General features: G+C 39.7%; 1 protein-coding gene across 1 annotated transcript; it reads right to left on the minus strand.

Annotated features, from left to right (window-relative positions):
* Positions 1 to 1282: 1282 nt before the first annotated feature.
* Positions 1283 to 13388, minus strand: LOC311494595 (NACHT, LRR and PYD domains-containing protein 3-like). The gene is made up of 7 exons (XM_084553708.1): positions 12649 to 13388; positions 11772 to 12500; positions 9542 to 11315; positions 6833 to 7009; positions 6361 to 6537; positions 3463 to 3509; positions 1283 to 3190 (listed from the first exon to the last, which is right to left on the minus strand). The coding sequence occupies exons 1-7, from the start codon at positions 13187 to 13189 to the stop codon at positions 2664 to 2666; spliced, it is 3972 nt and encodes a 1323-aa protein (XP_084409834.1). The 5' UTR covers positions 13190 to 13388; the 3' UTR covers positions 1283 to 2663.
* Between the last annotated feature and the right edge of the window lie 5912 nt (positions 13389 to 19300).

Below are 19300 nucleotides of genomic sequence, written 5' to 3' on the forward strand. Positions count from 1 at the left end.
TATTTCTCTCTGTGAGCCAGGCTTCTTCACTACGCAGCACAGTACAAACAAAACCCACAGGACATTTTCATTGGGATCCAGATGGAGGGAAAGGAGAATAAATTGTGTCTGACAGCTGCTTGACTTTCATTATGTCCAAAGAAAGAGAAACACAGAAAAAGGTGGGGGAAGTAATATGATCGACACAAACGGAGAGATGGACCGTACAACCTAGAGAAGTGATCTTTGGTGGCCAGCTTTTGCCTGCTGGTGATGTGGCATCGGGACTTGAAGTGAGGAAGGCTAGCTTTATTGTGAAGTGAAACAGAAACTGAAGATGAAAGCAATCAAGGACAACCTGAGGCACTTGTTCACCCACAAACTCTGCGTGCCTCAAAGCATTGCAGGAGGTCTCATTTACCATCAAACCAAGCTTCCACAACCTCACCCAGTATCTCAAACCTCCCTGGACTGGGAGTCACAAACAGGCACCAGTCAGAAATTGTCTTGCAACAGCTTTAGCACCGATCTACTGCAGAGACTGCACATATTTGCATGTGTATGTGTAACTGAGTAAAATTAGGATGTATGTGAACATTCTCAAAATGCTTCAACTATGTGTATGAGCCTGCTGCTGTATTGTCACTGACTGCGCCTTGCCCTGCTGCTCTGTGTTTACGTGACCATGTGTATGTCTTTGTTTTATGCTGGTTTAAGATGAACTTGTTCAGCATCCATCCCCAGCAGGATGCAGCTTGACACAGACGCACGCACAAAAGCGGTTTAATTCAAATTCAAAAAACATGAAGAACAGCACAAGGTGTTGACCTGGCCTTCAAATTCACTAGATCCCAAACTGATCCAAGTATCTGTGGGATGATCCACAGAGCCAAATATGGGAGGGAATCTGGTGGAAGTGCGTGACATCGGGTCATCAGTATCACGACTCCACTCTCAGACGGTACTACCCAGACTCTGGGTCCAAAGTCGTTGCACGTATCCCGTCAGTTTGGCCAATACAAGGAAGCGCTGAGACATTGTCCATATTTACACAGTCTATGATTAAACTTGTTTACAACCTGGTACAAAAAACAGTTTTGGTCTCAGTAGCTTATTTCATTATTCATGACAGCTGTACGGCGGGTGAAGGCATGGTCGCCATGAGTGACGGGAAAGATGCTAGCTGATATGATCAATGTTTTAATGACAACGTTAATGACAGACTTTGTTTGGTTTGATAAAAAACTTTTGACCTGTGTTCAGTTATTAATGTCATATTGCAGCATGGATTCAGACATAATAATAGTCTGGATGTTGAAATGTTAGTCACTGAGGGTAAACGGTAATGTAAACTGTGACAATCAAGGAACCAAAATGTGTAGTATCAATATTCTGTTTAAAACTGACATTTTATAAGAAGTCCACTCCAGAAACTGACAAATGATGGTTTTGATCGTTGATCTATTCCTTTATTTCAGGAGAAAAGCAGGCACAATTACATATGTGATGCAACAAATCAATAAAATCAGAGAAATATATTAATAAACAAAATGACATGAATGAACTTTCGTTAGCATATCAAACCCACATTTAGGAATTTGACTGTGATAATATACTTTAAACAAACTACTTTTCCTTAGTCAAGGCACAAGAATTACACAGTTTTTGAGTGAGACAGGTCAGATATGTATTTCACAGCATTACAACAATCTTTGTTGGTTTACATCATCACAAACAGTGCTCCATTTGGTCCTTTTCCAGTGTTAATATGACGACAAGGTTGTTAGCACTGATGCCTCACAGCAAGAAGGGCTCTGAGTTCAAACCTACTGTGTAAATGGCTGTTTGTCATTCTGTGTTAGTGTTATTATAGACTATGCTGGGTATAGTATATAATATATATAATATATTTGAGATTTGCCAATGCCTTTTGGATTATTAATCAGTTAAAATCCAGTACAGAATTTGGGCAAAGTTTATAAGTAAATAGAAAATACTTTATTAACACAATAAATGTTTTTGTTCAAAAATGACACAAAACTGTCACTTTAAAGGCAGACTGTTCAGAAATATATACAATACAATTATTAAACTAAATATCTCCTTTCATTGTACTTGTTTCTGGATTTTTTTCTAAAATAAAAGTGTACAAAATTATAAAATTATAAAATTATAAAAATAATATTATCTTGTTTTCAAGTAGCATGTATGTTTAGGAAGTACAAAATAATCCAAAAATAAGACAACATTTCTCCCCCTCATGTGACAGCAGCAGCATTTAGATAAACACAGGTCGCCTCTTTAATGAAAGCGCTGCAGTTATACAAGAGAGAAACTGAAACTTACATATCAGTCTCATTACACTGGTATCGATCAATATCAATACCAATGTTGGTACCAATATTATCGATATTTGGATCCATGTTAATGCGTATTTAAAGATATTTATATTTTGTGGGAAGAAATTGGGGTAAAATACCCCCTGTTGAAGACTTATGCTCTAGAATATGGATTTATAATATGAGCAAGTGAAGGAAAACAGCACAGACTAGTTCTGCTACATTTAAAGATGTTGAAAAGATACAGATGTGCTATTTGTCAATATATTAAAATGTCAGTGTAGAGCCTCTATGTATTGTAGAGATCACTACAGTACATTCAACTTGTTTGCATCACAGAGGAGTTCAGTCTATGTCACATAAGGTCACAGAGCCATTTTTAAACCAGAAGCTCGGGAAGAGATGGTCTGTGAATTTTGCATGGAAGGTGTGGATGAGGCTCAACTCTCCTGATGAGACACTGTAATAACTCAGAGTTCCACCTTCCCAGTCCAGGAACACTGCTATTTTTTGGCAACAGGGTCCTTTAATATCTTCTGTTGTGTTCCCATGTATGGCAGTGTATTTAGTCTTGGAGCAAATCAGACTCCAGGACATGTCACTGCATCCTAGACCTCCACTACTGTCCCATTTCCTACCCACTCCTTGATATGCCACAGCAATACCGACCGTCCCTTCCCATTCCACCTCCCAGTAGCAGAGGCCCTTGAAGCCCTTATCACAAAACACCTGCGTCATCTTAAACCTGTCGCTGTTTTCGCCTTGTTCAACTCTCTCCTCCACATTGTTTATAGTTTTTACTTTTCTGTTCCCTTCAGACAGAACAAGTCTTTTGCCTGCTGTGCTTTCATCAAGTGTCAGATGTGCACAATCTGAAAAAAAAACACACAAAATATAATTTAGTTTGCAGTTGAAAGAAAAGAGAACATTCCAGAATACAGAAACAAGCTAATCAATGAAACAATCAAGAGGACATCTGAAAAATGTACATGCAAATTTGCAATTGTGTTTTCAATGTTTTTCAAAACTTTGAAATGTAACTCATAATAAAAGTGACACTATCACATTATGTGCCATTACTCAAGTTTGTTAATTTCATCTGACCCTCATTTCAAAATGAAATGCCTTCCACAAAAATACTTACACTTCTTCATCCCTGGTTTTAAACGATGTGCTCCATCATGGTCAAAACTGTAAAAAATACAAATGCATATTTAATATTGAGTATAACATTGATATTTGATATTATTCTCAATAGCAGAGGAGGAGGTGATGCATCTGAGGGGCTAACTTAACTGATGTTCTAAACTTACCATTAAAGCTTCTGCAACTGATCTATGCAGAGTCCCTAGCCTATGTGAGTGGCCTATGCCATTGTAAACATTTATACTTCTGCACTGATGTGTCTGCATTGTTCTGGAATTAGGCTGCTAAAATGGTAGTTGCGGCTGGTCATCTGTGTTGTTTGATTATAACAACAGAGATTGGGTTTGAGTGGCAGAGTTGGACCTAATAAATGTTGAACAACAGTCACTTTTACTGAAATCACTGCAATACAGAAAGAACAGAAGACGTCTAAATAGAGGGTAGTTAGGAGACTGAAAGGGGGTGAATTTTTTGTGCTTGTCTGGCCGCTGAGAGACAGGGATCCATGATAGTTGTTGGAGTGTCTGACAGTGAGTTACATTTCTAGTAAGGTGCCGTTCAGGCTACGGTATACGATACAACATAGTGTATGGAGCTACATTATACCTACAGTAAAGCTGTGGTACACTAGCAGAAATTTTTCACTCAGCTGCAAAACTGTTTGCAAAGGCTTTGTACCTATCGCCATCTTTAGTGAGGTACAGTTATCATTTACAACTAATTCTTGAAGAAGACTCCAGCATGTGCTTGCTAAAAATTGTTTTTTTTTCTTGTTTTCCAAAAACGTTAAAATATCACTTAGACAATTATGCTATGAAGCTAAAGATATCACATTTGCCAGGTAGAGGGTTAAAGATACAGAGGTTAAAGAGATCAGTGAGATGGTAGATGGTAGATGAACATTTGGGTAGTGACTAAAAGAGTGTCATCACGGATATAAGCGTCTGAAACAAAGGTCCTCTGTAGGGTGGATGGCTCAGTCTTAAAGACAGAATGAGGAGGTTGGATGTTGGAGGAAACTTGCAGTAGAGCCGATGCTCTACAGTTGTGGTGGTTTGGATGCCTCCTGGGCACCCTAGCTGGAGGTTTACCGGGCATAGCCAGCAGGGAGGAGACCAGAAGGTTGAGTGTTGCTAGGGAGAGGGATGTCTGGAAATCCCTACTTAGCCTTTTGCTACTGTCCTTATTGAGAGTCCATATCAAGATAAGCAGATAAAAATAGACGGACGGATGGAAGACAGATGAATCTGCTTGGCTTATAATAAACTTCATAGTTGGTTACCATGAATCCCACTTGATTATTTGAATCAACAAAGTGGTTTGCAGACATGGGGACTTGTGACTTGGTGACTTGGACTCGAGTCGACTCGAGTCGCTATTTTTATGACTTGTGACTTGACTTGACAAAAACTAAAATACTTGAGACTTGACTCGGACTTGGAAGTTAAAGACTCGGGACTTGACTTGACTTGAGACACGATGACTTGAATGACTTGCCTTATGTTTTCAGTTTGAATATAAAATCTATAAATTATTTTAAAAAATAAAGTTGATTACCCAGCTGGAGCGCAGGCTGAGAATAGCGTGTCATGACCAGTGGCGGTTCTACGGGGGGGCATACAGGGGCAACTGCCCCTGTAAAAATACATCTTGCCACCCCAGTTGCCACCCTATTTAAATATATTTTATTTATTAAACACATTTTTTTTAATTTAATGATCTATCCGTAGAAATTCATCCCTCATCTCCTTCTATCTATCATTATTTAGTCTTTAAAATAAGCCCCCCCCCCCCCCCCCCCGGAATTTTGAAATGGTTTCACCCAAAGAGAGAAACGTTTCTCTCACGTCGCATATCACTCGATATCACTGGACCTCCTGGTCCGTTTACCGCTTCATTACAGTTAGTTCCGTGTGTTCTTTATTAAATATAACTACTAGTAGTACGCCGAAATTAAACTACAAATGAGACCTGGAAGTCCGGTTTGGAATGTGTTGCTGCACCGGGACGGTGCGGCCATACGGCGCTGGCGAAGCGGGGAGATTTTTTTCGTCACGTACGTTTGTTAGCGTTATGGAGTTTGGCCTCCTTTTGGATACGATACTTCTTCTGTCACATGAACTTGTAAACGTGCAAATTTGCTGTTATTTGCTATCATGGTGGCTAGAAAGCTATACATTATAATGTATGTTTGTTTACGCTCATTACAAAAGTTCCGGGTCACGTAAACCCGACCGATTAAATATTAAAATCAAATTCAGTCCTGTTTCCCGTTTTTCCATTTTTGGAACTTTTACTTTTGATCTGAGCCTAAAATTGAAATATGAAAAACCAGCCATATTTTCGTTTTGTGTTAAAAAACAAATAACAAAATAACCAGTCACTTTTTCATATTTTTGATTGCCATTTGAAAATGGAAAGAACAAATAATACACGAATCCGTGTGTCATTAGTTCTTTTCCATTTAAATTCAGTATATATACGTCTGCCATATGTTGCCACCCCTCAAAAATTCCTGCCCCCCTCTCGCCACCCCATAAATATTTTTCTAGATCCGCCCCTGGTCATGACTGGATCACGACACTATCATCAGTCATTTGTCATTTACTGACAGTTACTTATATCACTTTAAGATCAGATTCTGCAGGTAAAATTACAATAATAAGGTGACTTGACTTGAACTTGACTTGACCTACTACAGGACTTGACTTGACTTGACTTGCCCAAGAAAAAATACTTGGGACTTACTTGAGACTTGAAGGTTAAGACTTGAGACTTACTTGAGACTTGCACATGTGTGACTTGGTCCCATCTCTGGTGGTTTGTAATTTTGCCTTGTGTGTAGAGATAGTTTCAATACTAATGTGTAAACACACATCTTGTAATCACAACATACCACAGTGTCTTTAGCTTCATATTTGAATCCTCAGCGATAGCAGAGAGCACCATCTTCCCGTTTTCTCCGGGGTGATTGTAACTCAGATCCAGTTGTTTGAGGTGGGAGGCTGTGTTGGACCTAAGAGCTGTAGCCAGGGAAGAGCAGCCTTTCTCTGTCACCTGACAACCTGACAACCTGCAGACCAGACACACAAGAAATTTGTTCCTTTTCAAGTTACCACAGAAAAAGTAAAGATTATTCAAGTGTAATACTGTGATTTTGTTTTTATGTTTTCAAAGACATGACTGCATTTGACTGCAGAATCAAGGCAGCTTCAGTCAAATGTGTGACCAGATCACACAGAATTAATACAGAATCATTTTAATTATGTTAATGATTAATTAGTCATTATATAGTTGTTTTTTTTTTGTTGTTTTTTTTCAAGCGTATCTCAGGCCTACAGTGTATAGCAAAAGCAAAGTTCACTTACTTGAGAATCTCCAGTTTACAGTGAAGACTTTTAAGTCCATCTGCAAGTCGCTGCACACCTGAATCAAGCAGGTCATTATGACTCAGGTTCAGCTCTGTGAGATTGGAGGATGCAGAGCTGAGGACTGAAGATGTCAGACCACTGCAGGATTCTTCAGTTAGCTCACACCAACTCAACCTGTAAAAATATCTGCGATCAAAAACGCTACCAGGCAGTTCAGCTGTGGAAAAGTCAGTGAGTCAAGAGCACAGAAACATGCTGTTCCATTATTTCTAGCAGTGATGTGCGGTGAGGTTCTTTGCTGGTGAGTCAAACTTAAATTCAATCCACTCTAACTGGTTAAGGTTCATATCTTAATTGAGCATTCTTTATGCCCATATAGGTAAGGTATTTGGCCAAAGGAACAATGTCAAATCTATAATGGTTAAGAGAGAGAATAAGAGAGAAAGCGTGTGTTTGCCATCACAACTCCACAGTTCATTCATACTCATTCAACATGAGAGTACCCAATGTGAAAAACAAAGAACACAATTGGAAGTATTTGAATTTAAAACCAAATCGTCAGTCTCAATCAAATATATATTATATAGCCAATAGTAATATTGAGTTGTTAAATCTTTATATTCTGATGATTTGATCCAACAAAATATCTTCCATCATTTAGCTCTTCCTGCTTTAACTGAAGGTCTAGTTTTGAGAATGTTTTAAGATCAGATACACAATTTTCAATTGTTGGCTTTCACACAGAGAAAAGATCCCATTAAACAGACTGTGGCTGTACAGTTGACTCAGCGTAGAAGAAGAGCAACAGCATGAACCCGTGGCTCATTAGCGCCCTCTTTCATGAGGTAGAAGTACTGGCTGCCTCATCTCGTGCTTTTTCAGTGCGGCTTAATGTCAGATCAACAAGATTAAATGTGATACACTCATACATGAAATACATGAACTAGGCTCAGGAAAATTAGGACATATGATAAAAGTGTGTACAACCATTATATTGGTGACATACAGAGAGTTGGCCACAGGTACACGCCTGAGACACGAGCCGAACCCAGTTTGTGACAGATTATCCAATTTGAGGTGAGGTTCAGCTCGCTGCTGCCTCACTACATGGGGCGGCTGTGGCTCAGTAGGTAGAGCGGGTTGTCCACGAACCAGAGGGTTAGCGGTTCGATCCCCGGAATGTGCCACATGCCGAAGTGTCCTTGAGCAAGACACTGAACCCCCAGTTGCTCCCAGTGCGTGGCACTGGTGTGTGAATGTGTGTGTGCTTGTGTGAGCGAATGGGTAGATGTGTCTATGACTGTAAAGCGCTTTGAGTACCAATAGGTAGAAAAGCGCTATATAAAAGCAAGGCCATTTACCATTACTTCGCGTTGTTCCCTGTATTTACACAGGAAAAAATGTAAATTCAGCGCTTTTGACTATAAAAATGATCGAAAAGACTGGAATCATACTGAAATTACATTTATACCACTGACCAGTGGACAAATTTATTTTATCGTCATTACTTTTTAATTGTATTGTACTTTTTAATGCCTCCCCCTGACAGCACGTCCCTGATTTCTAGCACGAATAAGTCAGAAACACCACAAATGATAACAGTTTGTTACTGAGGCTTTTGTCATTTATACCATATTGTTTTTACATCAAGTTTAAACTGGTTTAAATTGTAATGTAATGTGAGATAAGGTCAATTGTTAATTGGGAAAGTGTAAAAAAGCAGAAAATTAGTAGGAACTAGGAGCAACCCTGGACAGGTCGCCAGTCCATCGCAGGGCCACACACAGAGAGACAGACAACCATTCACACTCACATGCACACCTACGGCCAATTTAGAATCACCAATTAACCCAACCCTTTGGATGGTGGGAGGAAGCCGGAGTACCCGGAGAGAACCCACGCAGACACAGGGAGAACATGCAAACTCCAAACTCCACTGGATTCGAACCGGTGACCTTGCTGTGAGGCATCAGTGCTAACCACCTCGCCACTGTGCCGCCCACGATAACAATTAATATCAATGTATATTCCATATTATGCTTAGACCCTAACTGACGTACACCTCCCCAGAAATGTAATAGGTAGTTTAAACTTCTGTGTTTAAGTTGATGCAGAGGCTATGGCGACAACGCACCTATGCAGAGCCTTCGCAGAGCCTAGAGCCGTAGCATGCAATTTCAGCAAAATTTTGGCAAACGTTTCTGATGCCATTGTTGAAAGTAAAGCAGGAAGTAGAAAGTGAAGCGGGAAGTAGAAATTAAAATTGACCCGACTAGCAAAAAAGATGCAGTGCCGACTAGCATTTGGGTGCTGTTGTTACAGACCGAGCCAGACTGAGGAGTGCACAAGTATAAATGGCTCGCACCGGCAGTCGGGGTGCGTAAGTTACGGCGTCGAGGTCCCGCAGTTGTCTAAAAGCGCTGAAAGTTATTTGTTCCAATTTTACTCTTTCCTTTGTAACTTTAGTGTGTAAGATTGTCTTCTGTAACAAGTCAACACAACACAAAGTTTAAGTTTAAGTTTAAACTTAAACACAACACAAAGAGTGCTTTATGTTTAATAATCTCTTCTATGTGACAATTCAATCAACTGATATCCACCAGATCGAGATGCATTTCACTTGCTGAAGAGAAAACCAAGAGTAAAAGGACCCACAAAAACACAAACAACTAAAGGCATTAGGACAGCTGCAATAAAGGTACTTACAAAGCAGTTTTGGAGACTTTGACCAATGGCAACAGTCCCAGAAGAACCTTCTCTGATTTCAGGAACTTCTTCAGATCAAACACATCAAACTTCTCGTCTGATGTCAACAGCACAAAAGTCAGTGCAGACCACTGTGAGGCAGAGAAACTTTCAAAAGGCACTGTTTCCGACCGCAGGTACTTTTTAACTTCATTAACAAGGGAGTCGTCATGGAGCTCATTCAAACAGTGGAACAGATTGAGGTTTTTATCCGGGGCACTGATGTCTTCGGTGATCTTCTTTTTGATGTACTCAACTGTTTTCTTGTAGGTCTCCTGGTAAATTTCTGTCTTTTTCAGCAGCTCTTGCAGCAGTTTCTGGTTAGTCTCCACTGAGAGTCCAAGCAGAAATCGCAGAAACAGATCCAAGTCTCCATTTTTGTTATCTAGAGCCTTGTCCACTGCTCTCTTGTAGAAGTCTGATGCAGGCACGTCTGAAAGCACATTTTCACCCTTGTTGTTGAATGTGTGAAAAACATAAAATGCAGCCAGAAACTCTTGAATGCTCAGGTGAACAAAGCAAAACAGTTTCTGTTGGTACAGCCCACGACCTTCTCTCTTGATCTGAGTGAATAACCCAGAAATGTCAGCATTTGTGATGTCAATGTCACGTGCTGTCAGGTCTTCTTCATTGAAGAGAAGGTTTCCTTTCTCTAGCTCCTCAAAAGCTACTTTCCCTAAAGATAATATTGTCTCCTTGTTTCTTGTATTCCAGCATGGACCTGTCTCAGAATTCTCACCTGTTCCATCTTCACTATACTTCACATTAGCCTGTCTGCACTGCAGCAAGAGAAAGTGTATGTACATGTCAGTCAGAGTCTGGGGCATCCCCTCTTCTTTATTTTGGTTCACAAAATCCTCCAGGACATTTGAAGTGATCCAACAGAAAACTGGGATGTGACACATGATGTACAGACTCCTTGATTTCTTCACATGTGAGAGGATTTTTTCAGCCAGGTCCTTGTCACTGAATCTCTTCCTGAAATACTCTTCCTTTTGCTGATCATTGAATCCTCGCACCTCTGTAACTCGGTCAACTTTATCAGCAGGAATATGGTTGGAAGCTGCAGGCCGGGAGGTGACCCAGATTTGAGCTTTGGGAAGCAGATTTCCTTGGATCAGGTTTGTCAGCAGAACACCCACTGAGGTTGGCTTCCTCACATCTGTCCACTTGTTCCTTTCACTGAACTGGAGATCAAGGCGACATTCATCAAGACCATCCAGAACAATCAGGATTTGATATTTGTTGTAGTCGATTATCTCTGAAGCTTCCATAGCTGGGAAGAACTGATGAAGAAGTTCCTCAAAACTGTGTTGTGTTTCTTTTCTCAAATTCAGCTCCCGGAAAGGAAGTGGAAATGTGTAATGAATGTTTTCAACTGCCGTACCCTCGGCCCAGTCCAGCATGTACTTCATTGATGCGAATGTTTTTCCAATGCCTGCCACTCCGATCGTCAACACAGTCCTAATGGCAAATTTGTCCGGTGCAGGTTTGAAGATGTCGTGATATTTAATGGGTGTTTCTTCTCTCATTGGTTTGAACTTTGCATCTTGGACCTGTCTGGACTCATGCTGATTGTTGATCTCTCCCCTGTCCCCTTCTATGATGTAGAGATCTGTGTAAATCTCATTCAGAAGGGCAGAGGTTCTCTGCCTATCAATCCCTTCAGACACACATGTAAACTGCTTCTTCAGTTGGGACTTGAGTTTCCTTTGACTTGCAATATCAGGCTTCTCTGCAAGAAAAGCTATCAAAGTTATCAAATGATCAAAAATACCTATACCTATATAAATATCTATACATGTCTCAGAGTGAAGACTGAAACCTAACTCCTTTTTCCTCAGAAATTTATGTCAGAAAATGATTTAACCAGAATTAGAGATTGAGATTTGTTAGACTTATTATGCTCCCTCCATTTATCCAACTGGATATGTGGATCTCTATCTCCCTTGACTCAAAGTTTAGGGGAACTAAATCAGTCTCTCTTTGAAAATCCATGTTGGTGTAGAGCCTTTGTAGAGGCTGGGTTGTGCTTTCAGAGAGTGTATTAATTCATAAAAACTTAATTTTACCATCATTACTTGACTGTTATTAGTAATCTTCAGCTGAAAATATAGACAACATGAACTAAATACAGTGACAAACAAAGCATTTATTGTGAGGTTCTTATTTCATAGTAATTGTCTCTCACCTCGTATTTCTGTCCTCCTGTCAACAGGCAGCTGTTCAACAGCTGAAGGGCGGGAGGTTATCCAGACACGGGCTGAAGGAAGCAGGTTTCCTTTGATGAGGTTTGTCAATATCACATCCACTGAGGCTGGCTCTCTCTCATCAGTCACCGTGTCACTGTTGTCAAAGTCCAGAGGATGCTGAAATGCATCCAGTCCATCCAAGACAAACACAACTTTGAACCGTCCATAGTTAGAGATGACAGATTCTTTGGTCTCCTCAAACAAATGATTAAGAAGTCCCACCAAACTGACTTTTTTCTGTTTTATCAAGTTAAGCTCAGAAAAGTTAATTGGAAATACAACTTCTAAATCATCTTTGGCTCTACCAACCAAACTCTTGGCTGCATCTGCAAACCAAGTGAAAATTGAACCCTTGTTCGTCTTATTTTCTGCCCACATTTTTATGAATTTCTCCACATGAAAGGATTTTCCGATATCAGCTTCTCCAATAGTCAGCACAGTTCTGATATTCTTTCCTCTTTCATCTTTGAACATATTAGACACATTCACTTGTGTCGCTGATTTTACCATGTTTTGTCCTTTTTTCTCATCGTTACCATCACTGTTTTCTCTCATGATGTGTTCTGTGTTTGTCTGGTTAGGATGATTGATGTCTTCAACTTGAGTGTGTTCTCTGAGAAATCTTTGTTTCAGCTTTGATACAAGCCGCTCCTGACGCTTCAATGATTCTGAATAAACACAATGAATGTGACACATTAGAAGAGGATAGCTAGAGCCTGAATGCAATATAATTTTCATCAAATTTATTCTCTTTAGGATTGTTTGTAAAAAGTGACATATCTCCAATGACCACATTGAAAGGATGTTGTTTCTTACCTCGACATTCTGTAACCTTCTCAATATGCTCTTGAGGAATCTTGCCAACTCCTGAAGGTTGAGAGATGATCCAGACATGAGCGGTGGGAAGCAAATCCCCCTTGATGAGGTTTGTTAGCAGCTCGTCCATCGAGGCGTCTTCTTCTGTATCTGTCAGTTTTCTGTTGTTTTCAAAGTCAAGAGGAAGTTCACATTTTTCCAAGCCATCAAGGACAAAAGCTAATGAGCATTCATAGTTGCAAACATCCCTTTGTTGGATATCATTCAAGATATCATTAAGCAGCTGTTCCATACTTTGAACTGTGTTTCTTCTTTTATTCAGCTCTCTGAAGTGGAGTGGGACTATCAAGTCTATGTTTTGGTTGGAGTTTCCTTTTGCCCAGTCGACCATCAACATCCTTGAGTAAAATGTTTTACCAACACCAGCCACTCCCTTTGTTAGCACTGTTTGTTTCTTTGACTGAAACATGTCATTGTATTTTTGTACTAGCTTATCTCCATGTTTCTTGTTTTGTTCTATCTCATAGATTTCTGAATCCATCTCCTTTTGACTCAGTTCTTTATCATACTTTGCCAAGAGTCTCTTCTTCCCATCTTCTGTGAGTTTTGTTTTGACATCGTACTCTGAAAGGAGAAAACAATAGAAATTATTTAATGACTTCAAAGAATGCACTAAACACTAATGAATGTCAGTTTGCACTGTGGGGATGGACGTTACATCACTGATGCTGTGGTCTCAATAGATTAATTGAGTTGCTGGAGTTAGCAGATACATTATATTTGCTACATTAAATATAACCAGGAAAGTTTTGCCATAAACTGAATTCAAGTAGATACTGCAGCAGCTTTTCCTGTCATTGTTTAATGACAAATCTAATTTTCCATGTTTTACTTAGTATAATTAGTGGAACCACAGTGTCTCATCATTACCATCATTTATTAATACTGAGTTTATTTTGAGTGTATACTGAATGGTTTTAATACCTCGACATTCTGTAACCTTCTTAATATGCTCTTGAGGAATTTTCTTCACTCCTGAAGGTTGAGAGATGATCCAGAGATGAGCGTTGGGAAGCAAATTCCCCTTGATGAGGTTTGTTAGTAGCTTGTCCATTGAGGCTGCTTTTGTTATATCAGTCCGTTTCTTTGTCTTTTTAAAGTCAAGAGGAAGTTTACAATTTTCCAAGCCATCAAGGACAAAAGCCACTTTACACTCATGGTTGCAAAGTCCCTTCAGTGGGGCATCTTTTAAAAATGATAAATCATTAAGCAGCTCTTCCATACTTTGAACTGTGTCTCTTCTTTCATTTAGCTCACTGAAGTGGAGTGGGACTATCAAGTCTATGTTTTGGTTGGACTTTCCTTTTGCCCAGTCGACCATCAACATCCTTGAGTAAAATGTTTTACCAACACCAGCCACTCCCTTTGTTAGCACTGTTCGTTTCTTTGACTGAAATATATCATTGTAGGTTTGCTTTTGTCCAAGTTTGTTGCTTTTCATCATCCCATAGAGTTCTGAATCCATTTCCACATGACTCAGTTCTTTCACATACAGGTCCAAGATTCTGTTCTTCCCAATCTCTGAGAGTCTCTGGATGATACCGTTTTCTAAATTGAGAGAGAATACAGCAGAAATCATGAAAATAAATTAAAGAAAGTATACAATAAAGTAGTATTCAGTGTGTATATACTTTAAACAGTGCCCTCCTTAATGTGTGGGACACACAATTTTATGTGAAAGACCAACACAATACGGCACACAATTCTGAAGTACAAAGAAAATTATACATGTTTTTTTTTTTTTTAACAAATAAAAAACTGAAAAGTGCGGTATGCAAAAGTATTCAGCCCCCCTGAGCCAATACTTTGCGGAACCGCCTTTTGCTGCAATTACAGCTGCAAGTCTTTTGAGGTATGTCTCTACCAGCCTTGCACATCTAGAGACTGCAAATTTTGGCCATTCTTCTTTGCAAAACACCTCAGTCGGCTCATGGAGATGGAGAGTGTTTGTGAACGTCTGTTTTCAGATTTTGCTACAGATTCTCGATTGGACTTAGGTCTGGACTTTGACTGGGCCATTCCAACACATGAATATGTTTTGTTTTAAACCATTCCATTGTTGCCCTGGCTTTATGTTTAGGGTCGTTGTCCTCCTGAAAGGTGAACCTCCGCCACACTCTCAAGTCTTTTGCAGACTCCAACAGGTTTTCTTCCAAGATTCCCCTGTATTTGGCTCCATCCATCTTCCCATCAACTCTGACTATCTTCCCTGTCCCTGCCGAAGAGAAGCACCCCCAGAACATGATGCTGCCACCACCATGTTTGACAGGGGGGATGGTGTGTTCAGTGTGATGTGCAGTGTTAGTTTTCCGGCACACATAACGTTTTGCATTTAGGCCAAAAAGTTCAATTGTGGGCTCATCTGACCAGAGCAGTTGTGCCATAGTCTTTCCATTTCCGGATGATGGATTGAACAGTGCTCCATGAGATGTTCAAAGCTTGGGAAACCTTTTTTATAGCCTAAACCTGCTTTAAACATCTCCGCAACTTTATCCCTGACCTGTCTGGTGTGTTCTTGGACTTCATGATGCTGTTTTCTCCCCAATATTCTCCTAACAAACCTCTGAGGCCGTCACAGAACAACTGTGTTTGCACTGAGATTAGATTACACACAGGTGGACTCTATTTAGTCATTAGGTCCACATTCGATCATTCAGCAATCATCAGGTGACTTCAGAAGGCAATTGGTTGCACTCAGAGAAAAGGGGGCCGAATATTTTTGCACACCGCACTTTTCGGTTTTTTATTTGTAAAAAAAAAATTAAAATCACCTAAAATTTTCTTTGTACTTCACAATTGTGTGCCACTCTGTGTCAGTCTTTCTCGTAAAATTCCAATAAAATATATTCATGTTTGTGGTCGTAATGTGACAAAATGTGGAAAAGTTCAAGGGGTATGAATACTTTTGCAAGCCACTGTAAACTATAAATAAATCAGCAACAATGTCATCGATTTAGCGGCCTCCCATCAAATGATACCACCTCCTCTTCCATGCTTCATGGAGAGAACCACAAGAACTTTACCTTTCACCTTTTCTGTATTTCACAAAGACAGGGTGGAAAAATCACATCAGACTAAAATGCAGATTTTTACTGCTGTCCTGTGTTTCTTGGCTCAAGCACTTCTCTTGTTCTTTCTCAGTAGTGGCTTTTTTGCAGCAATTCAGTTTCATTAAGGCCTGATTCACACAATCTCTTCTGAACATGATTTGGGGCCTTTAAATCAGCATTTAACACAGACAGCAACTAACCTTGGTGTACGAGTTGACAGCGATCTGAAATTGATGCACAGATTAAATCAGCGGTTAAGTCCAGTTTCTTCCAACTGAGACAACTGGTCAAAGTAAAATAATTTCTTTCTGTCCATCGCTTTGAGATTTTAATCCATGCTTTTATCACAACTTGTTTAGACTACTGCAATGCACTTTATGTTGGGCTTAGCCAGACGTCACTGTCTCGACTACAGCTGATTCAAAACACTGCTGCTCGACTTTTAACTGGTACCAAAAAGCACAATCACATTACCCCAAGTTTAGCAGAAATTCATTGGCTCCCTGTCCGTTTCCAGATTGATTTTAAAATTATTTTATTTGTATTTAAATGTATTCATGTCCTCACTCCTCAGTATCTGTCCGAATGTTGGTTGTCCCAAAGACAAAGACGAAGATAAGAGGTGACCGTGCCTTTGCAGTTACTTGTCCCAAACTGTGGAACAATTTGCCATTGCACATTAGACAGGCCGACTGTCTTCCTCATTTTAAATCCTCTCTTAAAACACATTTTTTGGCTTTTAACTCAGCATGAGATGTTGGTTCTTATTGTTTACATGGTTTGATTGGTTTTATGATTTAAATCTTGTTTTTAATTTTTCTTTGTGTTTTTATATTCTCATGTCTGTGTACAGCACTTTGGCCAACCTCGTTGTTTTTAAAGTGCTTTATAAATAAATATTGATTGATTGAACAGTTGATGTTGATATGTGTCTGCTACTTATCTTTGTGAAGCATTTATATGGACTCTAATCTGACAAGCTGTTACACCTCTATATCAGAGGTACATTTTGGGATTCCACTTGAGGATACATTCATTCAAATTCTGTAACCGCTAATCCTCTGGAGGGTCCCAGGGGAGCTGGAGCCTATCCCAGCTGGCTGAGAGGCGGGGTACACCCTGGACAGGTCAGGATACATTCAAAGTTCCTCAAATTTGTCTGTCATTTCTCCTTATTAAATTTACTCTTGACAAGGCTCACCTTAATTGAGCAAACTGTCATCAAAGCAAAAAGTGGCTACTGCATTCCTTCAAAGTTTGGATGTCTGCAGGATATATTAGGGATGCACCGAAATGAAAATTCTTGTCCGAAAACCGAAAATGAGAAAGCCAAGCCCAAAAACCTAAACACCGAAAGCAATTATTACGCCAACGAAATCCCACATCTTCTACGACAGGGAACGGCTGATCATCTAAGGCAGGGATTCCCAAAATGTGGTGGGGGTGCGCGAGCTGCCTCTGGGGGCGCGCAAGATGAAAAATGTAATGGCGGAGAATAACTTATCTTCTTCTACATACCGTATATGCACACGTAGCTGAGCCACCGGCACTGCTCTTGAAAATCCTCAGATGGATCCTTGTTTTTTTTTTTGTTTTTTTTATGCTCTTTGTTATTAATGGTGTGGGTCGTGCGTAACTTTATTGCAATTTAATTCAAATGACTGGTGTCCTAATTTTATTTCCATAACCGCTGTGTTATGGTGACGGGGTTGTGTTAGCTCCATGGTCATTTAAAGTCGCTGCAATTTTTGTTTAAAGCGGCTGAAAATAGAAAAGGGGGTGCGTGGCCAAAAAACGTCCACCACAGATGGATTGGGCGTGCTCGGAGGGATTTTCCTTTTCTGTGCTACTGCCGCATCCCTCTTACATTCAGCATAACAATCGATCAGGATGTTTGGATTTCAGGTGATTAAACCCAACGTGGAGAAATTCTTTGAAATTCTGGAAATGTCAGCATTACACATCTTGCAAATCGCTATCTGTGGGTTTTTCTCAGATATATTGAAAGAAACGGAAATTACTGCTATAATGGGATTCTTTTGATAAACTATGTAACTTGCTATGATCTCAGGTTTTGGACAGGTGTGATACTGGTGTGTGGCCCCAGCATGCATGTGTGATGTTGCTCACAGTGGTCCACAGTGTACTCACAGTGTATGCCCAGACACATGAAAAATTAGAAGGAACATTGGCCCCGTGGATGGGAAATTATTCAATGGTATACTAAAAATCCATATGAAAAAAATTACTTCTCACTGTTCTCAGGTCAAATATTTATACACGATTAAAATGTGATTAATTTCGATTAATTAATTACAAAGCCTCTAATTAATTAGATTAATTTTTTTTAATCGAGTCCCGGCCCTAATTGAAATACATCCACACTGCAGACATGTTGGCCCTTCCAGGCAAGCCCGTGCTGGCCGCGGTTTTTGCTCACATCATTACAACATCCTGTTTCGGCCATGTTGTTCGGTGATAAAAGTCTGAAACTTTTCGGTGGCCGAATATTTGGTGCATCCCTAATACACATATATATATCAATCAGGCATAACATTATGACCACCTGCCTAATATTGTGCAGATCTCCCTTGTGCTTCCAAAACAGTCCACATGTTTCCCAGCAGAACATTGCATTATCACAAGATGGTCAATGCTATCTACTTCTCCTGTCAGTGGTTTGGCTAAGTATGAACTAAGTCTACTAAACCTTTTCTGAAGTTGAGAACGTCATCCTCAGATTGGTCCCTTGTAGTGGAGTCGTTTTTGGGCACAGATGTTACTGGTTTCTTATCCTGCCTGGAATTGAAAAGAACATTTGTGACACAGATATGATGCAGCAGCAAGTTGTTGTTTATTAAATACTGCCAAAACACAATGAATTTTTTTTGAAACATTTATTTATTAAGGTTATTTGTTGATTTTACAAGCACACAACAACCCAACCCCAAGGCACATACTGAGGCAAACTGACCAAAAAGGGCTCATTTCACAGTCCTACATCTTTCCAGTCGTCTACTTCAATATTATTATTTTCAACAAAATGACACATTTTTTCCAGATCTTCCAAAACTTGTTTAGCTTGTCTTTTGCTGTGTAACTTATCTTCTCCAGAGCAAAGTAAAAGCACATTCCCTTCGACCATTATGCTAAGACACAAACAGTTGTTTAAGTTTTCCATACCCGGGCTATACAGCGTTTAGCTTCCAAAAAACAGATATTCAATAAAGATTTTACACTTTTAAAGGTGGCAAATTCTTCTGGATAGATATGCAATAAACATTTTTGTGGGTTAAGGGGTACCTCTTCACAAATTATTTGACAAACAACCTCTAGCACTTTCTTCCAAAAGGATAATATTGGTGGGCATTCCTCCATACAGTGAAATAAAGACCGTTTTTGGTGCTTACATTTAAAACAAGTGTCTGGAATATTGGGGTTAAAGTGGTGCAGCTTGGCTGAGGTAATGTAAAGTCTACTTAGCCATTTGTATTGTATAAGTTTAGAGTTTGTGTTTGAGCTAGAATACATGCTTTTGACCA

This window comes from Chelon labrosus (genome assembly GCF_963514085.1).
Source record: "Chelon labrosus genome assembly, chromosome: 10".
NCBI lineage: Eukaryota > Metazoa > Chordata > Actinopteri > Mugiliformes > Mugilidae > Chelon > Chelon labrosus.